Source organism: Trachurus trachurus (assembly GCF_905171665.1).
Source record: "Trachurus trachurus genome assembly, chromosome: 18".
Lineage (NCBI taxonomy): Eukaryota > Metazoa > Chordata > Actinopteri > Carangiformes > Carangidae > Trachurus > Trachurus trachurus.
The window spans coordinates 23240127-23267685 of NC_139909.1; the positions used below are offsets into that span (position 1 = coordinate 23240127).

Sequence of the window (27559 nt, forward strand, 5' to 3'; positions counted from 1 at the left end):
AAAGCAAAGCGAAAGCATGCCACAGACATGTCTTTAAGACACCTGGGAACTATTTTAATTCAGTCAGGACTACTATCTCAAAATAATCTTTATTTAATTGCACAAGTTTCATTTGGCAGTATGGTACTGTTCTGGGAGCCTGAGGCAGGAAGAGCACCTTCCTGCCCTTCATGAGCCATCATGAACGGCATAAGCAGGGAGCGCAGCAGCAAAGAAAACCCAGACAGAGCAGAGCAACCAACAAGATACAATGATAAGGTTCATGACAGATGAAGGGAGAAGCTGGCGTGGAGGTGGGTTGCAAAAAAGCCATCAGAGGAAGCAGCAAGGGAGGTGACGTCGGGTTAGAGCAGTTTAAATAGCGGCTCTGAATGCAATAGGGAGCAGGTACGGGGAGTCAGCTGAGCCATCAGCTGATCTGCTCGGTGTTGACAGCTACACTGTTGATGCTGATTTAGAGCTTGGCATTGTGGTCTGCCAGAACTAACGCTACGCTTGATTTCGTAGAAAGGGGGCATAATATGTCTCCTTTAATTCTCTCTCAAGCAGGACTCATCCAAAAAAAAAAAAGCCATTTACAACTACGCCCCCTCAGTAACACACCAGTAGCACCAGCACAGTCTGAAGCTCAGTCTTGGTTAGCATTTTAACCTTTTGTCTTTCTCCTTCTCACAGCAGTGTTCCTCTTTGACTCATTATATCACTGCCCTCTATTGTCCAAAAGCCAGCATTGCAGTCATTACATGTAATCACTGTTGAGCACATCTATCAGCTATGTCACTTATCCATGCATGGCTCCAGGCGGGCTACAGACAGTCCTAGCTGACATATAGAGACAAATACCTCCACATGCTCACACTCACATCTATGGAGATTTTAGAGTTGCCAATTAACCTGTGTGCATGTCTGTAAGAGAAGTCCGAGAGGACAAAACTAAATCACAATTATGAAGGCGGTTCTCAAAATAACACAAACACAGTGACCTTCAAGAAACATGTATTTCAGGCTTTTAGACTCAAGTAAAGAACATCACAACATGTTAATCAAAGTCATTATTTAGATAAAACCACATATAATAGATCTATTAATGCGTCAGGTCGGTTCAGTTCTTTTTCTGAAGGTTATCCTGACAAAACATGAGAGAAATAAGGAATAGGTATTTGTGGAAAGTTTGATGCGGTGGTGATGTCAAAGTAGAAATAAAGTGACAATCAAGCAATAATGTGAGTTCCAACAGTGTGTGTGTGTGTGTGTTGTTTTCTAAGGGAAGGGGTTATCGGGAGTGTAGTTGAAACTGGCGTCCAAGAACATGGCCAGGGTTCCCAGGGAGGTGATGATGACAAACAACCACAGGAAGAGCCGGTCCACCACCAGAGCAATGAACTGCCAGTCTCCTGTCATCTGGAGGGAACACACACACACACACACACACACACACACACAGGCACTTACTGTAAGCACTGAGTCAGCAGTGTTGTGTATGTATGCACTGACACATGAACATCTCTGGGGCATGTGTGGAACACCGTGTGCTCTGGGAGCGGAGAGACAGACGGGGTAACAAGCTGTTTGACAGAGTGTGTGCGTGTCGTGTCGTGCGCGTTTCTCTCACCGAGTCGTCTGTGTCCTGCTTCTTCAGCTGCTCAGCCATGTATGTCACGGCGGCGATGGCTGACTTCAGGTTAGGAGGGAGGATCAGACAGTAGCTGTCAGTGTTCGGCAGCCGCTGGAGCTGCACCGTACTCTCACATCTGAGAGACAGGGACACAGAGAGAGAAAGAGGGAGGGAGGGAGGTGGAGGAAGCAACTGAAATGTTCATTCCTGCATGGTTAGGTTTTGACATTTGACCTTTCACTCTATAAAGTGGCTCAACATTAAAAAAAAAAAAAAAAAACTGAGGTTGAACTGAATCTTTACTTTTTTCCTAATTACTTTTGATAGATGGAGATGGCTGCCTTACTGCAATATGACTATGTTGAATAACTGTAACATCTTTTTTAAAAGTTTGAATTTATCTTGTTCTTGTGCGTGTTCTTCTCATTATTATTATCAATTCATGTGACCTGTGACCTGTTACATCTTATCTTATCTTAGTTCAGATTTTGTCTAGTCTAGTTTAGTTGAGTTTCGTCTAGTTTAGTTTACCTTAGTTAAGTTTAGTCTAGTTTAGTTTACTTGAGTTGAGTTGAGTTTAGACTAGTTGAGTTGAGTTGAGTCTAGTTTAGTTAGTTTCCTTTAGTTGAGTTGAGTTTAGTTTAGTTAAGTTGACTAGAGTTTAGTCTAGTTTAGTTTACTTTAGTTAAGTTAGGTTTAGTTGAGTTGAGTCTAGTTGAGTTGAGTTTAGTCTAGTTTAGTTTACGTTACTTGAGTTTAGCCTAGTTTACTTTACTTTAGTTGAGTTGAGTTTAGATTAGTTTAGCTTATTAAGTTAGTTTCATTATGGAAAATGATGTTTTTTGCGTAACGTATATCAGTTCTGATAAAATAAATACATAAACTTTATATTTTCTATACACCTGTAATAAAAATAAATTCTAAACACATTAAGATGGAACAACATTACAGTTGTAAAATAGAGAGGGATAAAGAGTTACAGATATATCAACTTATATTCATTATTTATCCATCATAATTTTTTTTGTACTTTATTGCCTGTAAAGATGCAATTAAATATATTTTTCCGCTCTTCTCATGAAATGATTGTGACAATGTGATTTATTCTTGATAGAAAAAGTGTATATCTTTAAAATTATTCCAGCTTTATGGGCTGCAGAGTGTATTAAGTAGGCTATTTGTTTTTAGAAATCCAAATTCAAACCACACATTTTCAACACAGCATGTTTCCAGTCAGGGAGTATGTCAGTGACCCAGGCTGCAGGCTGTCATGTTAATACTTAGCCACATGTCCTCTGGAAGAAGTTAAAACACGCAGCGACTCTCTTCTGAAACGCTTCATAAGCTCAGATTTATGTTGTGCATGTCATGAGTCACTCGCACGGCATTGTGAAACAGACCACTGCTGACATTAGCTGTCCAGTGGAGGACGTGCAGTACGGATGCTGATGTCAGTGCTGTCTCTCCGTAACGTACAGCATGTGTCGTGTGCCCTCTAGCCATTGACAAGCAGAACTGCTGCAGGCTCCTTCCTGCGGCTCCTCTGAGCACTGACTGACAGCAACACATTCCTGACAGGGAGGTGACATTGACACAACACCGGGTCAACGTTTATGTGATGCCATGACCTTTGATTCGCAGCGTGACCTTTTCATTCTTACCCTCCTACAGCTGTTCCATAAAGCAAAACATATGAGCAGAGAGAGAGGCCCATGACTCTGGAACAGCCACAATATAATATAGACATTCAAGGGATTTACACAGTGAGTTATTTCAGTTTATCACTAATATCAAAAAAGAAAATAAGACATGATCATAGTGTCTTTTCACATTTTGGCCAAAACCTATAACCTGTAACTGACTCTATTGCCTGTTGAAAAGTTCATATTTGTGAGTATTTGACCTGTGGATTTTCACTGTGGTGATGTGTCCTCTCAGGTCACAAACACTCATGCCCCGGTGCACGTCACACAGGTTTAAACAAACACTTAAATAGGGTGTTTACTGTTTGTCACAGGCTGAACTTCCTGCTGCTGCTCGCTGCTCACCTCATTCACCTCTCACCTCATGTAGAAAAAAAAAAAAAAACGTATTTAAATTTATCTGAAAACAATATTTCTCACTTTTACATATGAAGAATTCATTTGCAAAAGCAGATAAATGCCATTTTGAAAAAAATGAGCTGATGCTTTTGAATTATTCTTTACATAGTGTTGTTTTCAATAAAGCTTTATTTTTTTTTGAGTTACATCTGTTTTTGTACATCTCATCTGCTTGGTCGAAGCCACTCAACTTTGGTTTGACTGATATCACCTGGTGTAAATAATAATTAAACATTTTCAAATATTTCTTTTAAAAACGAAAAGAGAGAAAAGAGTTATCTGCTTTTGCAAATGAACTATTCATATTTAAAATAGATTTATTTCTTCATTAGACCCATTTTGGTAAAACTATCTATAATTAACATTATACTATATACAGTAACCTACAGTATATACTATTAATGGCCTGATAATCTAAAGACCCTCTGAGTTACTGAAGATGGTCTTGGTGTTTTTCACAACTGTCATGTACGACATTGGAACTTGGACTGAGGGGAATTTCAATATGTCCTTCCTCCCTTTGTCCTTTTGTATAACATAGTCTATATATAAATATCTACATCAAAACATGTGTGAAATATAGAAATATGTTTTTTAATCACAAGAACTATTGTTTTGGGGAGTTAAAACTGCATCATTATGTTAAATAAAAGTTGAATAGAAATACTAATACTAGTAATAAAAATAAAAGTCTTTTTTGTCAACATTGGTTATTGTTACATGTTTTCACAGCTTTGTTTACTTTAATGCATTTATGTCACTCATTTCCCATTACAACCTGATCAACTCTTCAACATTGTGACATGAACAAGTCATGTATACTGTAGACCCTGTTGGCATGTGTACATGCATACACATGCCAACAGGACACCACTATCCTGCAGTTACATGTCATATTACTGGACATGTAAGAGAACGATGAAAGCTCTGATTTCTTCATTACACATGGGGAGCCACAGTTCACCAATGTACAGTAGTGCTTGTTCATTGTTAGTTTTTAGTTAGAACAGAAAGTCATGTTCCAAATTCTTTTTTTAATTATATATACAGTACACATATCAAAATAGAGTTTAATGTTTAGTATGACAATTCTCATCTCCTCACTCATTCTATAGATGATTTACATCTAGAATACATTTCTGCCTCCTAATTATTCAGCTTGGTCCTTGTGTCTCCTCAGCTAAAGTTCAGAAGATCTTGTTAATTTAGATTTTTTTTCATCTTCTTTGTCTGCCTTTTATCTTGTTGTGGAATGAATGCTCATGTGATAGACATGGATGAAATAGTAATCTGCTCATTTTCTCATGTATTTTTCTGTGTCACAACTCCAAAGGTAGATACACTGCCTTTGGTTTCATTGTGTGACATTATATCAATGCACTGTGTCTTTATCATAAGGTCACTAAAACACTGAGATCCAAAGGATACATAGTGTGTCACCATTCAAAGACGCCCAGCGTGGCACCACAGTGCACCTGTCATACTGGCACCTTCGCTATATGTATGTACTGTACGTGTGTATACATATTGTGTGTGTATGTGTGTTTGTGTGTGTGTGTGGTGTTGATAATATGCAGAACCTCCGGCACCACAGAGTGGAGGGCGTCAGGAGAAGGAGCAGGACAAGTTATCAGTGTCACACAACGACAGCGTGACAACAGATGGACTGCAGACAATAAAAATGACTGACCAAGAGCTCCGGTGTGAATGGTGTGTGTGTGTATGTGTATGTGTGTGTCACAATAGAGCTATGCGGTGCTCTACATGCCCATGCCATCTACATTCCACAGCTTGTATTCATTACCACTGACACAAGGAGCCCTTCTCACTATGACACACACAAACACTGTACATGCATACGTATATTTGCATATCCTCTGATACACTGATAACTAGACTATAGTTCAACCATATACACATTCTCCATCAAACAGATTTCCACAGAGCATTTACTATAAACACACAGATTCTGACACATGCAGGCAGCTCACATCATCACACATCCAGGGAATTCTCATAAATGTGTTGTGGGGGGGCAGCACCTGCTCTCACAACAAAAACAGGACAAAGAGAGGTGGGAGAAGGTAAAGATGGATGATGCTGCCCTGCCCAGATCACTCAGCACTAGTCTTCCCTTCCACTCATCTACCCCCTATCTATTCTTCACCCCTCCCTCCACCTCCTGTCTGTGGGATTACCCCCTAATTCCCAACCTAAACAGAGGCTTAGTGGCTGGCGACTGTGGACGGGGGTGTGGGGCTTAGCTAGGGCTGAATCTGATGCCTTTGGAACGGAATGAGAGATGCCCCAGCACCAGGGCTTCATGGTGCAGGGGGCCGTGGGGCTGTCTGTAACGCCAGGGGCTGTGTGGCAAGGCAGAGGCTGAGTTATTAGACGGACTGCATGGACTGAAGAGTTTTGCTATATTACATATTTTCATCTTAAAGGTACATTGTGTAGGAATGACTCCCGTCTAGCATTGCGGTTGTATATCGCAAGCAACTCAATCGTATTTTTCATGCTGCATTCACGTGAAATTGGGCAGACGGCAGGCGGACAACAGCTGCTGCACGTAATGGCATAAACAAGCCTCTATCTATGTAAAGTGGTCCGAGGTAAAACAATACAAGTGACAATATGTTGTCATGGCGATGTCGTATTGTTTGCCTGTCCCACGTTTTACCGGTTTTCTCTGGACTTCTGTGACTAAAATGACATCTGGTTTGTTAGCGACGGCCGTCTGCCCGACTGCAGGTGAATGCAGCATCAGTGTAACGCTCCATTCCTGCTCACTGCGTTACCGCGGTGACTTTTCACAGACGCCACCTCGACCTGAGCCGACAGCTCCGGTGTCTCCGCTGAGTTTCCGTGGTTTCCTGCCGTCACGCTGCCACTGAACGTAAAAACATGGGGACAGGACATGGCAGCCAGCACCGAGCTTACCCGCTCCATGTAGATATGAATGATATGAACGGCAAATTCAGAGCTGAAAGGAACACTTCAGTTTGTTGATGAGGGTGATTACTGATTAATGAAAAACATACTTTTGAATGAAATAATACATTTTCGTGAATAGATAACAGGAGATGTTACACAATGTCCCTTTAATCACTGATTGATGCACCTTATTCTTTTGATCTAAATAACGTTGAGCAGTCATTACCAAAGGACATTCTATACAGTGACAGTCGCTGTGGCCATATTGATGAGCTTGGTGTTTTTTTTTATAGCTTATTTGAAGGTTGGATGTGATTAAGACCAGTACTTATACATCTTGGCAAATCAACTGAAGCATTAAATTACAGAAAATGAACATTCTGACTTGTCCAGTGTATAATAATTGGCAAGGTTTATTGGCAAACTCTGAATATACTACCCATGAATATATGTATAATCGCTATAAAATAAAAATTGTTTGGTTTTCGTAGCCTCATAATTACTGTATTATTTTATATATAGGCTACAAATAGCAAGGGTCTTGCTTTAGCAAGTGTCATCATCTTGCGTCGCCATGTTTGTAGGGCAGCCCGAATGGAAAATCCAGCCAGCCAGAGAGCACGTTTCGAGTTTCGTTTCACGAGTTTCGCGTTCATAAATAAACAAAACGAAGAAGAAGAAGGCGAAAGGAAAGAAGAAACAGCAGACAGATCGTAACATGGTTTAGATCTTCACCTCATCGCTCCATGCTCCTGAAATAGCCTACTCCCAGTCGTGGTGAATGAGTGAGCGCTGCAAACTAGAATCTGAACACTGGAAATAACGGGTTTCCCTCCATTTTACACACTGGACCTTTAAAGCTGGATCAGTACTGTTTCAGAGAGCCAATAACGTACAAGACGTTTCTCACACATAGTCATATTTGCCACTAGCTAAACACTGGTCAATATACAGTACCAACATGCCCAACATGACAATGCTAACATTAGCAGATAATGTGTACCATGGCCCAATTCCAATCCGACACCTTACGGACTCACTGATTTAGGGGTGTTCACAGGAAGTCTGTTAGTGTGTGAGGGCTGTTCCATTGTCAGATCATCAAGTCAGTGAGTCAGTGAATGAGCCCTTTATGCCCCCTTACCGTCCATGCTGACTTAGCGTAAGGAAATTACCCACAGTTCATAGCGTTTTTAAGTCAAATACACAATAATACCTAGCTGCAGCCACCCACTACACCCGAAGCCGCTCGTGAAGCCGCTCGTAAACACGCCCCTCCAAACCACACCCCGTCCGTTATGGTTAGGTTTAGGGTTATCCAAATACATGGGATGCCGTTGGAACGCCAACATATGCCTTCCTGGTTCACCAAGTTAGCATACTAGCATTTGGTGATTAACAATAAACATAGCAGCTTCAACTGAGGACTGAACCAGCAACTGCAAAAAATAATTGCTTAAATGTTTAATCCTAAATCACCAAAGCTAACAGCTGAAGGTGCTTTAAGAACAGTCAGAGGGTTCATCCTCTGGAGACCACAAATATCTGTACAAAATGAATCCATCCATTTGTAGCTGAGATATTTCAGTCCAAAGACATTGTTATCCCTATGGCAATGTCAATTCTATGAATATCAAGCTATGAGTGTGTGCGTGTGGTTCTTCACAAAAGTTTTTTAAAAGGATGTTTACGTGCTATGACCCTTAAATATCCTGCACATCTTGAATCAGACCAGATCTGACTGAAAATGAGGGTATTAGAAAAACATAATAATAAAATTGTGAAACAACAAGTACACTGAGTTTTGGCACTGATTCAAGACTCTTAATACACAATGTGAATAACAGTGCGGAACAAATCATTAATCCTTCTTCTGTGTTTGTCAGAATACCCTTCATGTGGCTGTATTAAATATTGTATTCAATATCTGAGGCTGAAGGAAGAGCACACACTCTTCCCATCTTGACAGATTCTCTGTGCTGCTGTGGTGATACTGCTGTAATTCTGCCAAGTCTAGCACACTGTGTACTTTACTATAATGGCTGGCCTGGCATCAGATCCAACATTCACACTTTGGCACACTGTACAAAGAAGATTCATGCCTGCGCTGGCTTTTATTAACGTTAATAGAAATAGCTTTCCCCTGGTGTAACGTCAGGATCAGCACATCTCAGCCTGGAAATAGGATGGATGACCCCCACGGTCATTATTTCAGGTCTATGATTTTCAGTCTGACAAGTGGGAGTAATGGGTATGATAACTTTTTGGCAGTTTAACTCTTTCTTTTAAATCTTCTGTTCGTAATAATATTATTATTCACTCACTGGTGAATCCCAGGGTAAATGATCAAATAAATCTGATAATTCATTAAATACAATATATGATACAATTCATATTTGTGTGAGTGTGTGGTTGATGTAAGTTAACAAACAAAGTGAGGTTTAGTATTTAGTATTTCTCATCAAACATCTTTGAGGTCTATCAAATATAGTAAATATGATTCTGTTTGCACAGTTAGGTCTTCTTTCTTTTTGCCTATGTTAAAGCATTGCTAGGTTTATTGTGGCATTATTATCAACAGCTGTTGATCGTGCAAAAAGTTAGCTACCGGTATCTAACTAGCAACGGTATATGAACTGCACCATAACTGCGTCTCGGGTGCATGCATGTCTGCACTGATGTGTGTGTAATGTATAAATGAAAGTGGAGCCCATCACTTCATCCTGCCGCAAGTGGTCAAAAACTCCACAGGGACCTTTAAGTATGTCAGCGCCCGCACTAAACATCAGGCTGAGGATCACATTTAATTTCTATTTGCTCATGATGAAGTGTCAGTGGTACAACCTGTCTTTACTGTATGTTAAAACTCATTCTTCTGCTGAAGTCTTTTAAAGGGATATTTCAACATTTTGGCAAATTTGCCCATTGCCATAATCCCTAGAGTTTTAGGAGTAGGTTTGCTACCTTTAATTGTCGGTGCAAGCTGTTTTTTGATCAGCGGGGGAGTATGCGAACTGCACAGTATTTCCACGTTTTCCTCATCAAACTAAATACACAATCCAACAACTCCAAAACACTCTCGTGGGCAAGTTGTGACCTGCACATTCACCACACTATAAAATAATAACGCATAATTATTACATACATGAAGCAAATACTCAGAACTACTTGCTTTTGAAATCACTCCGCCGTATCTGTAATGTAGTTTTGGTTACGCATTTGCATCAAAAACAACTCTATCTCATAATGGTCCATTTTTATTTCATAGCGTGGTGAATGTGCAGGTCACAACTTGTCCATGAGAGCGTTTTGGAGTTATTGGATTGTGTATTTGATGAGTTTGATAAGGGAAAGCCGGAAATACCATATGCCTCCATAGCGTTAGCTGAGCAGCTTGTATCTCTGCCCCGCCGATCGAAAAACAGCTTGCACCGACAATTAAAGGTAACAAACCTACTCTATAGGGATTGTGGCAATGGGCGAATTTGCCAAAATGTTGAAATATCCCTTAAAATGTTATCTTTTATAGGATGTTACAAGATCTTTGTTAATTGTTTACTATACCATAGAGTTCCTCAGTTTGAACAAACTGCTAGTTTGGAGGTTTTACATTCATCTGGTAGATTCCTCGTAAGTGAAGTGTCCTCACCTGCCTCTCCACGGTAAAACAAGATCAGGGTTGATCTTCCGAAAGAAGTACTCCCCTCCGGGCTGCCGTCCACTGAAGCACTGGGTAGGCGTGTCATCAGAATCAATAGAGTCCTCCTTCAACGGAGGTTCCCCTGGGTCTGGTCTCTCCATGCCGATGTACTTGGGCAAGAAGTCAATGAAAGCCTGGAAATTTTAGGTTTAAAAATCAGTAAAAAAAACAGTGATCATCAACTGTAATGAATCAGCACAATAGTGAATCTGGATAATGTCACCTTTCGAACCCAGTTTGGCATGATGTGCGTGCTGGGCGTCCGGTGGTGCAGGTTGAGAACGACCACGCTCAGGATGACGGAGAAGGTGACCAGGATCATGGTGAACATGACGTAGTTGACGATCATCGGGATGCCCAGTGAAGTCTCGGGGACCTTGTCGGCCAGCAGCAGCATGAAGACAGTCAGAGCGATGAGGACAGAAATGGAGAGAGTCATCTTCTCTCCTGCAGACGACAGGGGCAGCTTTGAGATTTAATTATGACAGCACAGCACAGCAGCAGCTATTACTCTGCTAGTTCCTGATTCATGTCGACAGAAACACACACATTTGATAAAGATCACCTAAAATCAACAAATCAAGGTTATATCAAACATCTTGCACTTTCAGTTTCCCTTTCCCTTGAATCCATATTTCCACTCTGTCAATGAAACTTCAGAAATCTGTCTACACAAGGCCAAAGATTGACAAAGTAGATCCCAGGGCAAGGTCACTTTCCTTCAATCCATAGTGCATCAATAAACCGTCCATTCCTCCAGAGGGTGGCCTGCTGCATGACATATTAGACACATGCTCCCTGTCATGACATAAGACAGTGCATCAAGGCGTAGCCTCACTTCCTATATCCCCTCCTGACAGTGATGTGTAGTCGCAGTGTCAAAACATGTGGGATGTGCTGACCTGCTCCGGGAGGCAGGTAGAAGACGAATATGGCCAACACGCTGGTGAGGATGCAGGGCACGATGATGTTGATGATGTAGAAGAGAGGCTTCCTCTCTATGATGAGATAAAAAGTGATGTCCTCGTACAGGTCCTCCTTTATGTTCTTCCTGGACGGTTTGTGACAGATCGCCCACTCTCCATTTTCTGCAGTGAGAGAAAGAAGCGATTAACAAAGGGATGACAGGAAAATACATCACTACACAACAACAGCTGATGAGTGTAAACCTCCTGTTAAGATGTAGTATATATTCTATAAATTGTTATTGACCTTAGAATCAAGTAGCCACGAAGGGTAAAATTGTAAGTCAGACCAATCAGTAATTGAGCTTATAATTAAAAAATATATATACATTATTAAAAGCACATATAGGCCACAGCATCAATATCAAGAAAGTGCATGAAATACGAAATGTAGAAAAACAAGATAAAGCTATGTAGAAAAAAATAATGTAAATGTAATATGATACAGTGATTATCGATTATAGGTTTGACTATGATAAAGGGTGGAAGTTACTGTAGGTACCAACCAGTGAAAGCGTTGTCATCTATAACAATCTCTTTGATCTCACTGCCCTCCTCATCCAGATAGTACTGCAGCTCCACCTCGGAGGCATCATAGGTGTAGGAACGGAAAACCATGCTACAGTTCTGCCAGTCGAATGGGAAGTAGGCCGCCTGCAAAAAGTAAAGTAACACTTTAACTTTCGTTAAAGACTGCATGTTCCAGCTCCTTCCACAGATGTTCAGTAGGATTTAGATCAGGATCATAGAAGGCCGCTTCAGAATAGTCCAGTGTTTGGTTCTTAACCATTCTTGAGTGTTTTTACTATTAGTTGTTGTTTGGGAGAAATTATGGGGTGATGCCGAAAAAGGAGAAGTACCAGAGTCCTGGACGTCTTATACTGAAGAAGTTTATTAGGCTAGATCGAGGAGAACGGAAGAGTCGTCAACACAACATAAGTGCGTGATGCCACCTCAATTCTGAGGGCCTCACAGCAAAGTTCAGATTCTTAGTTCAGATTCATGTTGGTTTCTCACCTCACACGTGTTATCCAGTGACAGTGACCGTTATCATCTAGCTCTACAGCTGTGTCTGCAACCGCCAGAGAGTGAGATTTAAGACGCCAAAGCGGGACCATGGCCTTGGCATGTTCCTTAGAGGGGAAGTAGGGCAGATAACTGTCTCCAGCAGTAATCTAACAGAAAGACATCTAATTCATAGCTTTCCACCATAAACACAGAGGGATTGAAACAGTTTTGTCTCATCTGTTCACAAAGCTTCTGGGAGAACGTCTTTTGTCCATTACCTTTGTCAGTTTCAAGTTATTTTAGTGACAGCACTGAGGGCTTTTTCTTCCTTAACATGTATTCTCTCAGAAAAGTCAAAAGAAATGGTAGAAAATCCACATTAAGGTGGTTATTTCACTTCATTTTGTCTCTTTCGCCAGTAGATTTCTCCTAAATTCGCCAAAAGTTAGCATGCTACTGTGACATACTGTGCTGTGCTTGTTGTCTGACCCATGTCATGACAGGTATCATTGTAAAGCTCTCTCTCTCCTGAACAATGATGTAGGCTCCAAAAATGGTCATCTCCTCCATATCCGCAACCAATCGTAAAAGGATGATTTACATTAATAATATGGAATTTTACAGTACAAGTATTTAAAGGCCGCTTTCTCAAAATGAGTTTTTCCTCAGACTCTGAACCCGAAATCTCCACTTCAGCAGCACCTACAGACACCAAACCTTCCAGTTTTATTCCTGTCTATATTCTGAAGGTTTTTACAGAGGGGATTGTTGATATATCATTCAAAGCCTAATTTATACAACATTTTATTCCTTTTTTTCAGTATTTTCTCATTTACAGAGTGATTAAAAGAGATATCCAGAATCCCCTCTGTAAAAACGAAAGCCAACAATTTGTCCATATCTGTATTACAGTAATATAGCGGTGTGACAACAGCGTCTTGTGGTACCTCTATGGAGCAGGAGCTGCGGTAGATGGCCGGGGGAAGCCAGTTGACGGTCCCGTCACTGTAAACCAAGACGTTGACATACAAGGCCACGTCGAACTGACCGTCGTTACTGCAGGGAGGATCAGAGACGGACAAATGTGACATGTCATCCTCATACTCAGAGCCATATTGCCCATAGCCTACGCTCTACAGTATGTCAGATGTGTTATGATCTGAGTCCCAACCTTGACAGGTGATATATTGTTTGGAAGCATTTAAGGATCCACATACTGTATCACTGCAACAGCTGCTGGCACACAATTGTTTAAGCCTTGTGGATATAACACCGCTGACCTTGTAGTCCCTTTTAATGCAAGGCCAAAAAACACATTTCCACATGTTTGTGCCTCCATAGCCAAGGCCGTTGTATAGAGGAGAAAGGTGATGATAATTCTAGGGGCCCAGCGCCCAGAAGGGCCCACAAAAAACCCCAGTAGTCTAATCTTTGTATGACTGATTTATTCTGCATAAGACCCTGGCTAACACTCATTGTAATGCTGCATTAGCATCAAAACAAAGTAGGCTAAATAAAAAATGATAATACATATGTAGTCTAAGAAAAGAAAGTAGAAAAGTCAGGGGGTAGGGGCCCAGAATTCCTAGCAGCGGCCCTGTCCATAGCTGTGGTTCAGTACCTCTTATACTCACTGTGACTCATTCTGAGATATCTGAAGAATTACCAGTCAAAGGAAACCAAGGTTATAACTGTAATCAAAGCTTTGAACAACATGAATCTTCAAGGGGTTAGAATATATTTTGGGCGCCACGAAAAAACAAAGTTATACATTAATGGGAATGTTATTAGTGGTGCAATTGACTGTATAATAGATGAAGTGGGTGAGTGTGTGTCTGTGGATGGATGCTTACTTGTTTATGAGGTAGATGTCAGGACGCCACACCTTGTTGGGAGGAATTCTCAACACATCGATGTTGTCATATTCCTCTGGGTTCCATGACAACCTGTAGTCTGTCCATGCCTGGGAGGAAAGACAAAAAAGGAGGATAGAGGTAAAGGAAAAGAAGAAAGGGCAGGAATAACAGACATAGCACAGCAGACAAGAAGTGTAATCATCACTACGGTGCCCTAACGTCTTTGTCATTTACATCCTTGTTTCTCCGGCCTTTGATAAGTCATTTAAATCCCACTAATCGCGACACACGCTCGCACGCCCCTGTCACAAGCACTCAGGCCGTCCTGAATCCCAATTAGCGTGGGGCGAGGGGACAGAAATGAAAGAGCGAGTCAGAGAACGGGGGAGATAAGGCAAGAAATAATTTGTGGTTATAGGAAGTGGCAAGTCCATTCGAGGGAGGAGCGACAGAGCGGGGACGAGAGGAGTCGGAGCGGCAGAGCGTGGCTCGCTGATGAAGATGAATGTTTTCGTGCTCATACCAGATTCATGAACACGTTGGTTGTCATCTCGCCGTTCTTCTCATTCTGTAGCGCGATGGAGACATAGAGAAAGAGAGAGAATGGGGGGACAATCAATGGTGAAGCCACTGTATCTTGTGGTGCATGACAGTGCTGTTACTTTCAGTCCTGCTCGGTAGAACCTAATTGGGTATGGAGGAGTGGATGATGCTGCAGCAGCCAGAAGTTATCTGGGTAATGGTGTGTGTGTGTGTATGCGTGTGTGTGTGAGTGTAAAGGGCACTGCATTTTCATGAGTGAACTTCATAAAACAACTTGATATAAAGCGGTGTGTGCAGCAAGGTGTGTGTGTGTGTGTGTGTGTGTTTACCAGGCTGACCAGCTGGGAGAGCGTCATCCCAACCCTCACCATCACCTTCTCCTCCCAGTATTGAGCTGGTCGGACCTTCATGTTGTAGTTCTGGAAAAGCTTCTTGTGCAGCTTCCGCTCTATCTCTGAGGCTCCTGGATGAAACAAGGAAGACTATTCATGTAGTTACTTTCCCATGAAAACGAAAAAAAATGGCTTCAGATTAGAATCAAGAATTCTGAAGAACGATCATGAAAAGAACAGGTGAAATCCAGGTGCTGATCTTCCTCCATGTGAAAGAGGAAGTGTAAAAGTTAAATAAATTATACACTGCCCGTCCAAAAAAAAAAGTCACCATTTGGATTTAACTAAGCTAATGTAGCCGATGATCATATCTGGCCCTCTGCGTTGTGTTTCTCACAGCCTGCCCTAGGTGGGGTTTGAACCTTGGTCTCCTGCACGGCAGGCGACGATGCTAACCGCTTCGCCAAGAGGTTCACAACTGCTTGGCAAGTTGGTTAGCACATTCTTTATGGGTGGAGTGAGTGCACATCCATTACACTAATAAGTCAGAGCTTCCCATTAGATAATTACTGCATGGATGATTATGTTTCAGCTGGCAACAACTTATCTAACCCTAACGATGCAGTCTCATTTCTTAAACAACCATGTTGGAAGACACATCCTGTGGTCGTGGAAAAGATGTTAATCTGTTTCAGAAGGGTCAGATTGTTGGCATCAAGCAAATAAAACATCCAATGAGATTGCTGAAACTACTAAAATTGGGTTAAGAACTGTCCAACACATTATTTAAAACTGGAAGGATAATGGGGAACCATCATCTTCAAGAAAGAAATGTGGTCCAATGTGACCACAGAGTCCAGACCTAAACCCCATTGAGAATCTTTGAAAAATTAATGCAACTTTGGATGGAAATAAATGTTGTGACATAGCGGAAGCTTATTGAAATGATGTAACAGCAAATACATGCCGTAATCAAAGCTACGTTTTTTGGATGGGTAGTGTATGTTGATCTACAGACCCCGTATTGTACATTTTGCTGTGTTTGAAGTTTTGAAGTATGCCAAAACGCTTATGGGTGCAATTTTACATCTCATATTCAAAGGCTTTGAGTCTCTCCTCTGATTGGCTGACTGTTTTCTGAGTGGGCCAATAAAAATAGAGCAGATTTCAGGCAAAACACTCATAAAAACCAAATCCTGCAGGACTGGATGGTGGGTTAAGGTGGGCGGGCGTGGCTAAGGGCATTTGCAAGAGCTGTGACTGCTTTGTTGTGACATCACAAAGTCACAGGAAGTCCCGACGGCCGGTTTTAAGAGTCAGATTCTGAATACATGGCTGTGTGTATTTCCCTATGGACTGAGCACTTTGACACTTTCACAGTATTATATATGTAGAACCCAGAGCTGCTTTATAATCAGAAAAAGGAATCCACATTTATACAATATGGAACCTTTAATCCACTGACACCCAGATCACAGCAGGTTTGTTCTCCTGGATTAGTGAGTCAAGCCTTCAGTGGTTCCCTCTGGGATGACCCACGCTAAAAATATACTATATGCTCATGTATACTTAGTATGGATGGACTGGTGATGCTGTTTTCTGATTCATATTCTAATTGTGCTTAGATAACATCATCCTTTGGTTTGAAAATAAATATTTACATCATGAGGCCGAGCAGAGCAGGAGAAATCATTAAACAGAAATTATTCTTACTCTGAGGATAGGTGGATATTGAATTGGAGTAGCATCATACAGCAGAATAAAGCACTCACAGTATTCCAGTATTGATTCATCGTGAACCGACTTGGTTGACGTGGTTTCTCATTCCAAATATGTGACTAAACGACAGTGGCAAAGACAGAGAAGGACAGACAGGACATGCAAAAGAAGCAGGGCAGGTGCTGGTGGTGTACGATGGGTAGCAAAGGTGACTGAGCTAATGTAATTGATATGCAGCAGGGGAATGGGATCAAAGGGATGTCTGGGATACCAGCTCCATCAGGGACAAAAATAGACTCTGATTAACAAACAATGATGTGTTAATATGATTCATTATATGTTCCACGGAAGATTCTTTTTGCTTTTCAGGTGGGTTAATAATGTAAAGATCTTGAGCAGAAGGACTTGTCTCCACTGGGGATCCCGCCTCTAATTCTCCTGTCTTCTTTATGTTGATGCTTCTCCTTAGGGAAAACAGATGGAGAGTTACCCCAGCTGTAGGACTTAAGGAGGGGCACAAGCAATCCATCACAACCCCCGTGGAGGTCACCTACCAGCCGAGGGAAGCTCTTTACTTTCCACTCCCACTTGTGGTGGTCAGAGGGTCAAAGTCAAAGCCCTTCATCCGAGCCCCGATAAGAACTAGTCATTGCAAATCGATTCTAATTATGATTTTTATCCAAAAGAAACAGAGGAAGCGGAATCAATACCAATTTAACCGAAGTGACAGAACGCAGAGGGATGTGAGATGCTTGTCTGTTATCTGATAGCAACGCACAGAAACGCCACGAATCTCAAAGCATGTGCCCTGTAAAACGGAGGAGGGAAGGATCCTGTTCAGAGCAGCTCCAGAGGAAAGAGGTGGTGGAGGAATGGGAACACTGCACCACAGGTCGCCAGCAACCACAGGGCAACTGTTTGTTTTCCGTGTACAATACGGGGTCAAAGGTCAAAGTCAAAGGCAGTCGAACACTTTTGTTTTTCTTTCTATCTATCTGTCACTGAACAATCCTACATGCTCTTCATTTAAAGGGCACTGGAGCAAGAGAATTATGTTTGTTATAGATTGAAAAAAATCTAAAGTGATAAAAGTTATCAGTTGAGGTTTAAATTTGTGCTGGAAATAACATGTAAAACTGAACACGTCTGGAAATAATTCAAAAATACAACCACAATAAACAGCAAGACTGCTCTTACCAGTGAGAGTGAGACAGAGGCTGCTGCATATGATGAAAAGAGTGTTCATTCTCAGGTTCATCTTCATTCCTCCAGTCATGGTCGTCATGACATCTTCTGACACTTCAACGTGCCCCGGCTGCTCCACAGACAGGTACTCTGACCTCCCACCTGCAACCTTCACCTGGAACCTGCTCTACATTGATGAACGCCGTCTCTGAAAGCTCACACAGGCCTCTCCAGCTCAGGCGAATAAACGCACACCTCCAGTTGGATTACTGCGAGATTGCACCTTCAGCAGCGGCAGCAGGCGTCTCTCTCTCTCTCCTGCCTCTTCTTCTCTTTGTGGCCATGGCTCCATGGGTGAAACCACGGCCTGATTGGGTGCGCGTGCTGGGAGTGACGAGAGGGCGGAATGTGTTTGTACTGGGGGAGCCTGTGGGGCAGGCACCTGTTGGTGCTCACCAATCTGAGGTTTTGGACTGTGGGTGGGAGGAAGAGGAAGTGGAGGGGGCTGGGATGGGGGGGGGGGGGGGAATGGCAGTGGGTTACAGGTTATGACAATGGAGATATTTTTGGGGGAGAGAACAAGCGGGCGGGGTGGAGCGTGGGGTTGAGACTTTCTCTGCAGACAAAGAGGAGGCATCTCTCGTTCATTCCACTTTTAATGTCTTCATCCTGTAATTGACCCCTCACTTTCTCATCTCCACCCACCTAATCTTTCCTGTTAATGAACTCACTATTTTTCATCACTTCAGTTGTTAGAAACAAGCTTTGCATAAAGGTTTATATATCAGTGCATGAGTTAACATTAAAGGGATACGCCAACATTTTTTTCTTCGTGTTTTGCCTCACTCCCGAGTCCATGACCAACAGATAGACACCATCCTTTTGACTGTGCGTGCAGTAGCTAACAAGGGAGATACGGGCAGAGTTGGCGCACCGCTAATTAGCTTAGCTCAAACGCTGGAAGTGTATAGTGTTAGCCTGCCTCCTACCCCAGCCGAAATCAGCAGTCAGAAGCTGATTTCATTTTATTTCAAACATTTTTAGGCGAGAAAGTAGCCGTTTAGATCAGCAGTATGTCTGTTCGGACGAATTCGGCGTTACTCAAGCTAGCCGTTGTGACCAACACACTTCCGGTTACTTTCACAAAATAAAACACCCGTTGCCCTTTACATACAGAAAACCATGACAATAGAATTTGTGCTTTTACTTTGAAATAGGAAGCTAACCTACCCTCGATGTAGCTATCTTGAACCAAAATAAAGCGTCTTTGCTTGAACCCTCCGTTTTGACCGATCTCGTCCCGTTAGCGGCATTTGACCGCTCAAGATGCCTTACCGGAGAGTTTTGTCAGTTCTGAGACGAAGATCGGCCCGCCGGTTTCCGTTTAGAGTTGCTGAAGAGTGTCTCTGATGACTTTAGGTGGAGGCAGGCTAACATTACCTATACACTTCCAGCGTTTGAGCTAAGCTAATTAGCGGTGCACCAGCTCTGCCCGTATCTCCCTTGTTACTGCACGCACAGTAAGGATGATGTCTATCGAAAGGATGGTGTCTGCTTGTCATGAACTCGGGAGTGAGGCAAGACACGAAAAAAAATGTTGGCATATCCCTTTAACAGGAGGAGCATCCATTGTCCAATCATTAGTGTTTTTTACAACATGTGAGAGCAGTTAAAGTTTGACTGTTTTACTACTCCCAACCTCCTGGTTGGTGCCTTCCAGTGGCCAAATTAAAAAGGACACCGTGACAGATAACACACACACAGAGGAAGTGGGATGGGCTAAAGGATTGTCAGTGATTATAACAGTGTCTCATCTGATCAGGCTGAAAGCAGCACATAGACTGGACCAAGTCTCCATGGACATGTAGGCTATAATCTCTAAAAAATTAATAGGTGGGTTTTGTGACACGGGATACTAGGAACTAATTGATGATCAGATGTGAGATAGGAGTACTTTTATATAGAGTCATTTTAAAATTACAAGCAAGCTCTTACATTATATTAGTGATATCAGTGGAAGTGACAGTAAAGACAGAGATAAAGGGCAGAAATTCAGCAGAGCAACACTAGTATGGTCTGACTTGATATGTCTCCATTAAAGCTAAAGGCCTATACTGTATGTGGGACATTAAATGTCCAGTGTGTGATATGAAAGTACAACCCTGATATCTAGCGTTCAGATTCTAGATTGTATAGCACTCACTCACTCGCACTCACCCCTCCCATTGGCAAAATGACGGTGGCCTCCGAGGACAAAAAAACTTGTTTACCACGATTGGGAGTATTTCAGGAGAATGGAGCCATCTAAACCATTTTACAATATGTCTGCTGTTTCTTACTCCTTTCCTTCTGTCTTCTTTTTTGTTGGTTTATTTTTGCACATGAAACTCGCGAAACGTGCTCTCTGGCTCGCTGGATTTCCCATTCGGGCTGCCGTACAAACATGGTGGCGCAAGATGGTGACACTCTGTAAAGCAAGACCCTTGCTATATGTATATATAAAAGAAGAATTATTACGAAAACCAAACTAATTTTATTTTATAGCGATTATACACTTATACACACATGGGTAGAATTCAGATATTGCCAATAAAGCTTGCCAATTATTACACACTGGACCTTTAATGGTGAAACTCTATAGTGAGATGTACAGTGAAGAGCCATAGCATGAAACTGCCAAAAACAAGGATTACCAAATGTCTGTGTTACCAGTAGTGATGGTCTAACAGCGCCCCAACCCACCCCAGTGGACGGAGCTGGAAGTCAGTTCCTGGAAAGAAGAGGCTGCTGGATAGGATGCAAAAATAGAGATGGATGTTGTTGCCATAGAAATGGTGCGGAATGTTCTGAGATGTGAGGGCTACAAGCGTCGTGATCGATGAGGTGAAGGCCCCGCGATGAACCCCGGAGTTCTGCCGCTTCTTGAAACCCTCGTGTTGATTTATACAAACTTGATGTCTGTGTTTCACATGGGTCATAAAGTTATTTTGTCTGTTACGCAAGATAAGAAAAATATCTACCTCCTCTCTGCCTCTTTTATATTACCTCCTTTCTCTTATATCTAAGGTCACGCTTTCCTCTCTCTCCCTCTTCGTCCCGGTCAGGGTCTCTGGTGCAAAAAAACACAAACAGGCCATAAATCAGCGGCACGTTGAGAGTTGAGAGGAGGAGAATGTCTCAGACTTTTACCCTCCTGCGTGCCGCCACTCCCAGTATAAATACATCAGTCAGAATGGCCCCTTTGTGTTTCTGTGCATCTGTCGCGTGGCCCCCCCCCCTCCCCATCTTCTCAAGGCGACAGTTTCGTGCAAGGTCGGAGCGAGTGAGATAATAAGCTGAGGATAGATATGGGAGTAATTCTAACGGGAGTGTGGCAATAACGCTGCAGCCAGGTCTATAATACTGAAGCACTATCAGCGCCGTCGCCACAATTAGCTCTTCAGACCGACTGCAGCTATCACATGCCTGAGCTGATGCATGTATGCATGAGTGCGTTCACTCAGAGAAATATCAGGGAAGCCCATGCAGCAGTCTACTGTAACCATTGCCAGTGTGTATGTGTGTGTGTGTGTGTGTATGAGGACAGTTATTAATAGCAGAGCGGGCAGGAGACGGAGGGTCGCAGCTCTCACGGCAACATTCTGACAACAGATGGAGCCTTTAATATGCTCCCCTCGGATCTTTATTTAAAAAATAAAAACAACAACAACAACCAGGAAAATGAAAGCACAAGATTAAGAGAGCAGGTGTGTGTTTGTGTCATGTGAGAGAAACACCAGTGACGTGCCCTGTGTGTGTGTGTGTTTGTGTGTGTCAGAAGGAAAGCAAAACCCTGGAAGGCACAGGTTCCTCTTTATGATGGGAATTCCACAGGCTGTTGGTGCAGCTGGTGAATCGAGCCGGCGTGTTGCTCCACGCTACACACACACACACATATATATATACACCCGTGTTGAAAATACAAAGAGGATTACTACAGTTGCAAAAATACCCACCAAGCATGTGCCACACTCCGGCACATTCTGACACAGGGAAATGAAAGACATAGCTGGCTCATCCTGGTTTGTCTCAGTGTTTATGTGTTAACACCGTCAATATCAAATGCTGGCTCCACACCCTGCACACACACAGTCCTATTATGTAGCTAAAAAAAACACACCTGTAGAGCAGATACATGTATTTCCAATACATAAAGCATGCTGTTTCATGCAATAGTAAAATGCCCTTCCACACTTTAAAATGACAGATCACGAGATCTGCGTGGCAGCGACACATTTTTACTGTGATTAATGCAACGATGCAGCCCAGACGTTCTTAAGCGCTGCTGCTCGCTCAGCCAGGAAACCTCAAGATGTCCGTTCATTTGCATTGACTTGCACTTGGAGGATGAACTCAGACCAGATCTAGTAGGAATTCTTCCCAGGGCGCTTTCTGACAAACATCACCGCTCAAGTGTAACGCATGAGAATTTGAGCTGGTACATCAAATTTTGTCAGCTTTGGTCTTGAGGCAGTGGAGGGGAGCAAAGGGCCAAGACTTGATTATGCAGGGCTTAAGTTTTGCTGGTTCTTTTTTTTTCTTTGCTTTCTTGTATTTTATCTTATTTTCTATTTCCCTTTTCCCTGTAATTGTCCATAATTAATGTTATCCCCTGGGACAAGGGTGCGGGTAAGGGGTCTGGATGAATGGAAATGTAAGGAAATGAAATAAAATAAAAAATTGATCACCAAAAAAAGGTTTGCTGGTTCTGAGACAGTTTAAAATACAAAAATTGTCAAAAATTGGATTAGAAACTGTAGTTTGGCATGTGTCAGTATGTATTTCATCTGCATTCAAATGAATAAAAGAAACACCTTGACATCATTTTGTAGAAAAAAAAAAAAACATGAGATGCCGTGGACACAGGATCATTTAGCACTTAAATACACCTATTTTGTTTTATCTTTCAAAGGTGGTACATTAGGAAGAAGGTGGTTTATGAAACAAGGTTCTAACGTCTCAGAGGGACTTGAAGGGGTCGGTGGGTGTGTGGTTGAAGCTGGCGTCGGCAAAGATGGCCAAGGTTCCCACCGTGGTGAAGACGACAAAGATCCACAGGAACATGCGGTCGACCACCATGGCCACGTACTGCCAGTCCTCCTTCAGCTGGATGAGGCAAGAGAGGAGAGGGGTAAGGATGGATGGATGGATGGCAGAGAAGGAAACGACAAACTTAAAAGGAATATATTTTTCATAAAGAAGAGCTGTATATATCCTGTTTTAATATATTATTTTTATGCATTAATACACCTCTGTACCTTAATCTAATTATACATATGTATACACATGTGTTTGAAAGTATGTGTATACATGAATGTGTAGGATGATGTATAGATGTATGTGTTTTATTACTTATTTTCATTTATCTAGTTAATCATATTTCATTAATTAATTAATTTTATCCATTTCTACTCTTATCTATTCTTATTTTAATTCCCCCTCCTTCTCCCCCTTTTAATTTATCTATTCATTTTAGTATTGATTTACTTAATTATTTATTCTAACTCATTATACTGTACAGTATATCACACATTTTCAAAGTCATATGTCAGGAAATGTTTTGAAAAATGTTTAAATAAAAAGTTCTAAAAAAAGAAAAAAAGAAGAGCTGCATAAAGAAAGATGAAAGTACTTACAGCTTCATCGTCCTTCTCAGCCTGCAGAGCCTCTGCGATGTACGTGATGGCGTCTATGGCCGACTTCAGCTCGTCAGGTAACGACAGGTAGCTGCTGGGGCCGTCGATAAATTTCCTCAGGTCGGTACACATCCCCTCCGGCTGAAACCTGCACATCACACAACACACACAACACACACACACATACGCTCACAGTTTATCAAAGGACTCAACCCGAACTGAAGAGATTTTGCACACAGGCCTGCGGAATGTAGCAACCTGCGAGGAGATGTCAGTGCGCGCTAATTAAAAGCTGTAAAATAGTGGAGCGTTTATGAGGCAGGCTGCACGTCTCCTTTGCACCGCGCTGTCATTCAGGGGGGAATAAAGAGAAGGTCAGAGGAGCTCCCCGGGCTCACGCTGCCAGTGTGGGAGTCACCGCCCCTGCATAATGCTGACTGGGCTTGTTCTGGATGAGAAACCCTCAGTGTGTGTGTGTGTGGTGTGTGTGTGCATGTTTCTGTGTTTACTTGTTGCCCTCAGTTGCTATGGGGTGCCAGGAGCTTGGAGGGAAGCTTGGAGAAAGTTGATCTGTGTGTCTTCCTGACTGTGTGTCTCAGAAGTTTTCACACAAGAGGTAAAACCTTTTTTTTTTTTTTTTTTTTCCTTTCAAAATGTAATAAAGTCAGCACATAAATGCTACCAAAAATGTGGCTGGAGATTTATCCTGAAGAGAGTTCTTGCTCATTAGAGGAAGAAGGCCTTTAAACTTACAAATGTCATGTTTTGACAAATCTGGCTACATATATTTCCTAAATCGGCAAAAGTTTGAAGGAATAACCAGGCCACATTAAAGCAGAAGGAAGCGGAATATTTGTGTTAATATAAGTCTTAAATAGTTATATCTTCCGACACTAATCACTTATATAGAGTGTTTGGTCTGAAACACGGGTCTGTCAGTCACTCTGCTCTGCTGTAAGCCGAGGAGAAAACTTTCCTTGTATCCTACAATCTTTATCCAATGAGGAGAGAGAACGGCATAAAGGGGCGGTCCTCTCTGTGTGTGCAGCCAAGGGATGCGCGTGAATGTGGTGACGTAGGGACGAGGGCGGGGACTGCTAACTCCATCTGCTGACAGGAAGTTAGCCAAAACGACCGGATCGCTTACTTCTGCTTTAAACACTGGTCAGACAAAGAAAGGCAGCAGCAAAACTTCTAAATGTAATACATTTCTGCTTTGATTTCCCCTGCATTCCCATGCACCATACTGTAGTACAGAGTGTCCTTGAGCAATGGATCTGCTTCCAGTAGAGAGACGTACCCAGAGGTCTAATATTCCCATAACCTCAAGTACAGCGATAAAAGCACGGCTCTCTCAGCGGGACATGGAGCTTGGTGGAGAAATGACTTTGTCTCTGAATTAAAGGACGCCACAACACGGGTCTTAATTTGAGGTTGTCGTCTCTGATGTGGTTATACCACAACACCTGAGATCTGGAGACTCTGTGACATTATTTATAAATCCAGCAGGGAGAGAAACACAAGCAGTCACATCACACAGGCTGTAAACAAGAGGACGGATCAGTCAGATGAACTAAACTGCAACATGGAGGTCAAACAGCTGGTGTCTGTAGTAATCTGTTGTCGTACAGGAAACCTGTGAGCACACAAGTGCAGTAGGTCACTGCTAAATCACAGAGGTGGGATGACGGTGGTATATGATGGGAACTTAAAGCAGAAGTGAGTGATCCGGTCGTTTTCGCTAATGCTGCGTTCCAGGCAGGCTTTTGAAATCGTAAATTACAGCTTCAAGTCACATCTTACGACTTTGTAGCGTTCCAGGCAACCCACTCGTGTTTTTCCGACCTGTTTTACCGGTGAAAGTCACTATAACGGCCACTCGTAACTTCCGACCGGTGAACTCGTACCAGATCGAACTGGTACGACTTCACGGTCGGAAAAATACGAGTTTCCTTGAACGCACCATAACAGTCCTCGTCGCTACGTCACCACATTCACGGCGTTCCTTGGCTGCACACACAGCCCTGCATGCCGTTCTCTCTCCTCATTGGATAAAAACTGTAGGATACGATAAATGTTTTCTCTTCGGCTCAGAGCAGAGCAGAGGGACTGACAGACCCGTGTTTCAGTCCAAACACTCTATGTAAGTGATTGCTGTCGGAAGATATAACTATTTAAGACTTATATTAACACAAATATATCACTCACTTCTGCTTTAAGGTTTCACAGTTTGCTTCTGTATCATCTTCCAGTTAAAGGGATAGTTCAACATTTTGGCATATTGGCCCATTGCCATAATTCCTATAGTTTTAAGAGTAGGTTTGTTACCTTTAATTGTCAGTGCAAGCTATTTTTAGAATGGCGGAGCAGAGCTGTGAGCTGCTCAGAGCTACACTACGGAGGCTAATGGAATTTCTTCATTAAAATAATCAAATACACAATCCAACAACTCCAAAACACTCTTGTGGAAAAGTTGTGACCTGCACATTCACCACACTATGAGATAACAACGGAACGTTACGAGACAGAGTTGTTTTCGAGGTAAATTCATGCAAAACCGCTGATGCGTGTTCCCGTCAGGGGCAGTTTTTCAGCAAGCAGTCTCTGCATTTGCCTCAAAAACAACTCTGTTTCGTGACTTTCTGTTATTATCTCATAGCGTGGTGAATGTGCAGGTCACAACTTGTCCACCAGAGCGTTTTGGAGTTGTTGGATTGTGTATTTGATGAGTTTGATGAGGGAAACCGAGAAATCCCATGAGTCTCCGTAGCGTAGCTCTGAGCAGCTCACGGCGCTGCTCCACCGTTCTAAAAATAGCTTGCACCGACAATTAAAGGTAACAAACCTACTCCGAAAACTATAGGGATGATGGCAATGGGCCAATTTGCCAAAAATGTTGAACTATCCCTTTAAGCAAACCAGTGGAATCCTATATGTTTAACCAACTGTCTGACAGTCGGACCTTTTCCAAGGAAGATAAATGCAAAGAATCATTTAAGTATATAACATATATATAATATGTATACATTTTGCATTTTGAACCGTACCCTTTAACAAAGTCTGTTCATCCCCTGTTGGTCTTCATGACTTTGTCCAAACAACCATGACTGACTATCATCCTCTTTGTGAACCAGCTGGTTTCTTGTCTTTTCCAGACATGTTAACTGATGAAACACCTCAAATATGAAACACCTCATCCACAAACAGTCTGAGGACCTTTCACAACAGCAAAAGAATTCCCAGTGAAAGGGGTTGCAGGTCAGGAGTCCCACCACCAGAGGGCAGTATGGCCCCACGTCTATAAGGACACATGACATGTGTAGAGTAACCTGGCAGCAGGGGCAGAGCGCAGGGCTGCTTGGTATTCCACGCAGGAATTTGGGGGGTTTACAATGCAGCGCTGCCACCGCTGCTGCTGTGACTGAGGCAGGTGAGGAGGCTGTGACCTGAGAGAGGGGGGAGCCTCGTCACATAGAGAGGGGGAGATAAGTGAGGGAGGGTAAGAGAAAGAGAAGGAGAAGGAGAAGGAGGGGGAGAAGGGGGGGCATAATTTGGCCTCTTAACCCCTCCTCCCTTTCCCCCTCCTGCGTGGCTCAAAGTAGCACTTCATCAGCGAGAAGTAAATGACTATTCAGGAGACTAATTCAACTAAAACTGGCTGCATCTGGTGCCAAGACATGCACTAAACCCAATTAAGACGGCGCGTGTGTATGTGTGTGTATGTGTAGACTGGAGAGAGATAGTGCTGTCTCATCAAACTGCTCTAATAGAGCCCCCGCCCTCCCTCCCTCCCTCCCTCCCTCCCTCCGTCATCCCTTCTTCCACCTAGACACGCAGCATCCCGCTCTAATGTGTCAGAGTCGATTTGCGCGGGTCATTATTATTTTAGCAGTGATCCTCCGCCGCCTCCGGTCTCTCCCTC

At 42.6% G+C, this 27559-nt stretch overlaps 2 protein-coding genes across 2 annotated transcripts in view; both read right to left on the bottom strand.

The window, feature by feature from the left end:
• Positions 1 to 1260: 1260 nt before the first annotated feature.
• On the bottom strand, positions 1261 to 18053 carry chrnb1l (cholinergic receptor, nicotinic, beta 1 (muscle) like; the record flags this gene model as incomplete). The annotated part of the gene is made up of 11 exons (XM_083993129.1): positions 1261 to 1401; positions 1613 to 1751; positions 10304 to 10488; positions 10578 to 10801; positions 11257 to 11442; positions 11826 to 11973; positions 13275 to 13383; positions 14181 to 14290; positions 14707 to 14751; positions 15056 to 15189; positions 17975 to 18053. 11 exons carry the CDS (start codon positions 18051 to 18053, stop codon positions 1261 to 1263), a joined length of 1500 nt encoding a protein of 499 aa, XP_083849255.1.
• Positions 18054 to 22741: 4688 nt separating this feature from the next.
• The window catches only part of chrnb1 (cholinergic receptor, nicotinic, beta 1 (muscle)), a 38755-nt gene continuing 33937 nt past the window's right edge, over positions 22742 to 27559 (bottom strand). Inside the window, exons 10-11 of the mRNA XM_083993203.1 lie at positions 23638 to 23785; positions 22742 to 23107 (exon numbers count right to left, since the gene is read on the bottom strand). Of these exons, the coding sequence (XP_083849329.1) occupies positions 22961 to 23107; positions 23638 to 23785 (295 nt within the window). The 3' untranslated portion in view covers positions 22742 to 22960. The remainder of the gene's footprint in view (positions 23108 to 23637; positions 23786 to 27559) is intronic.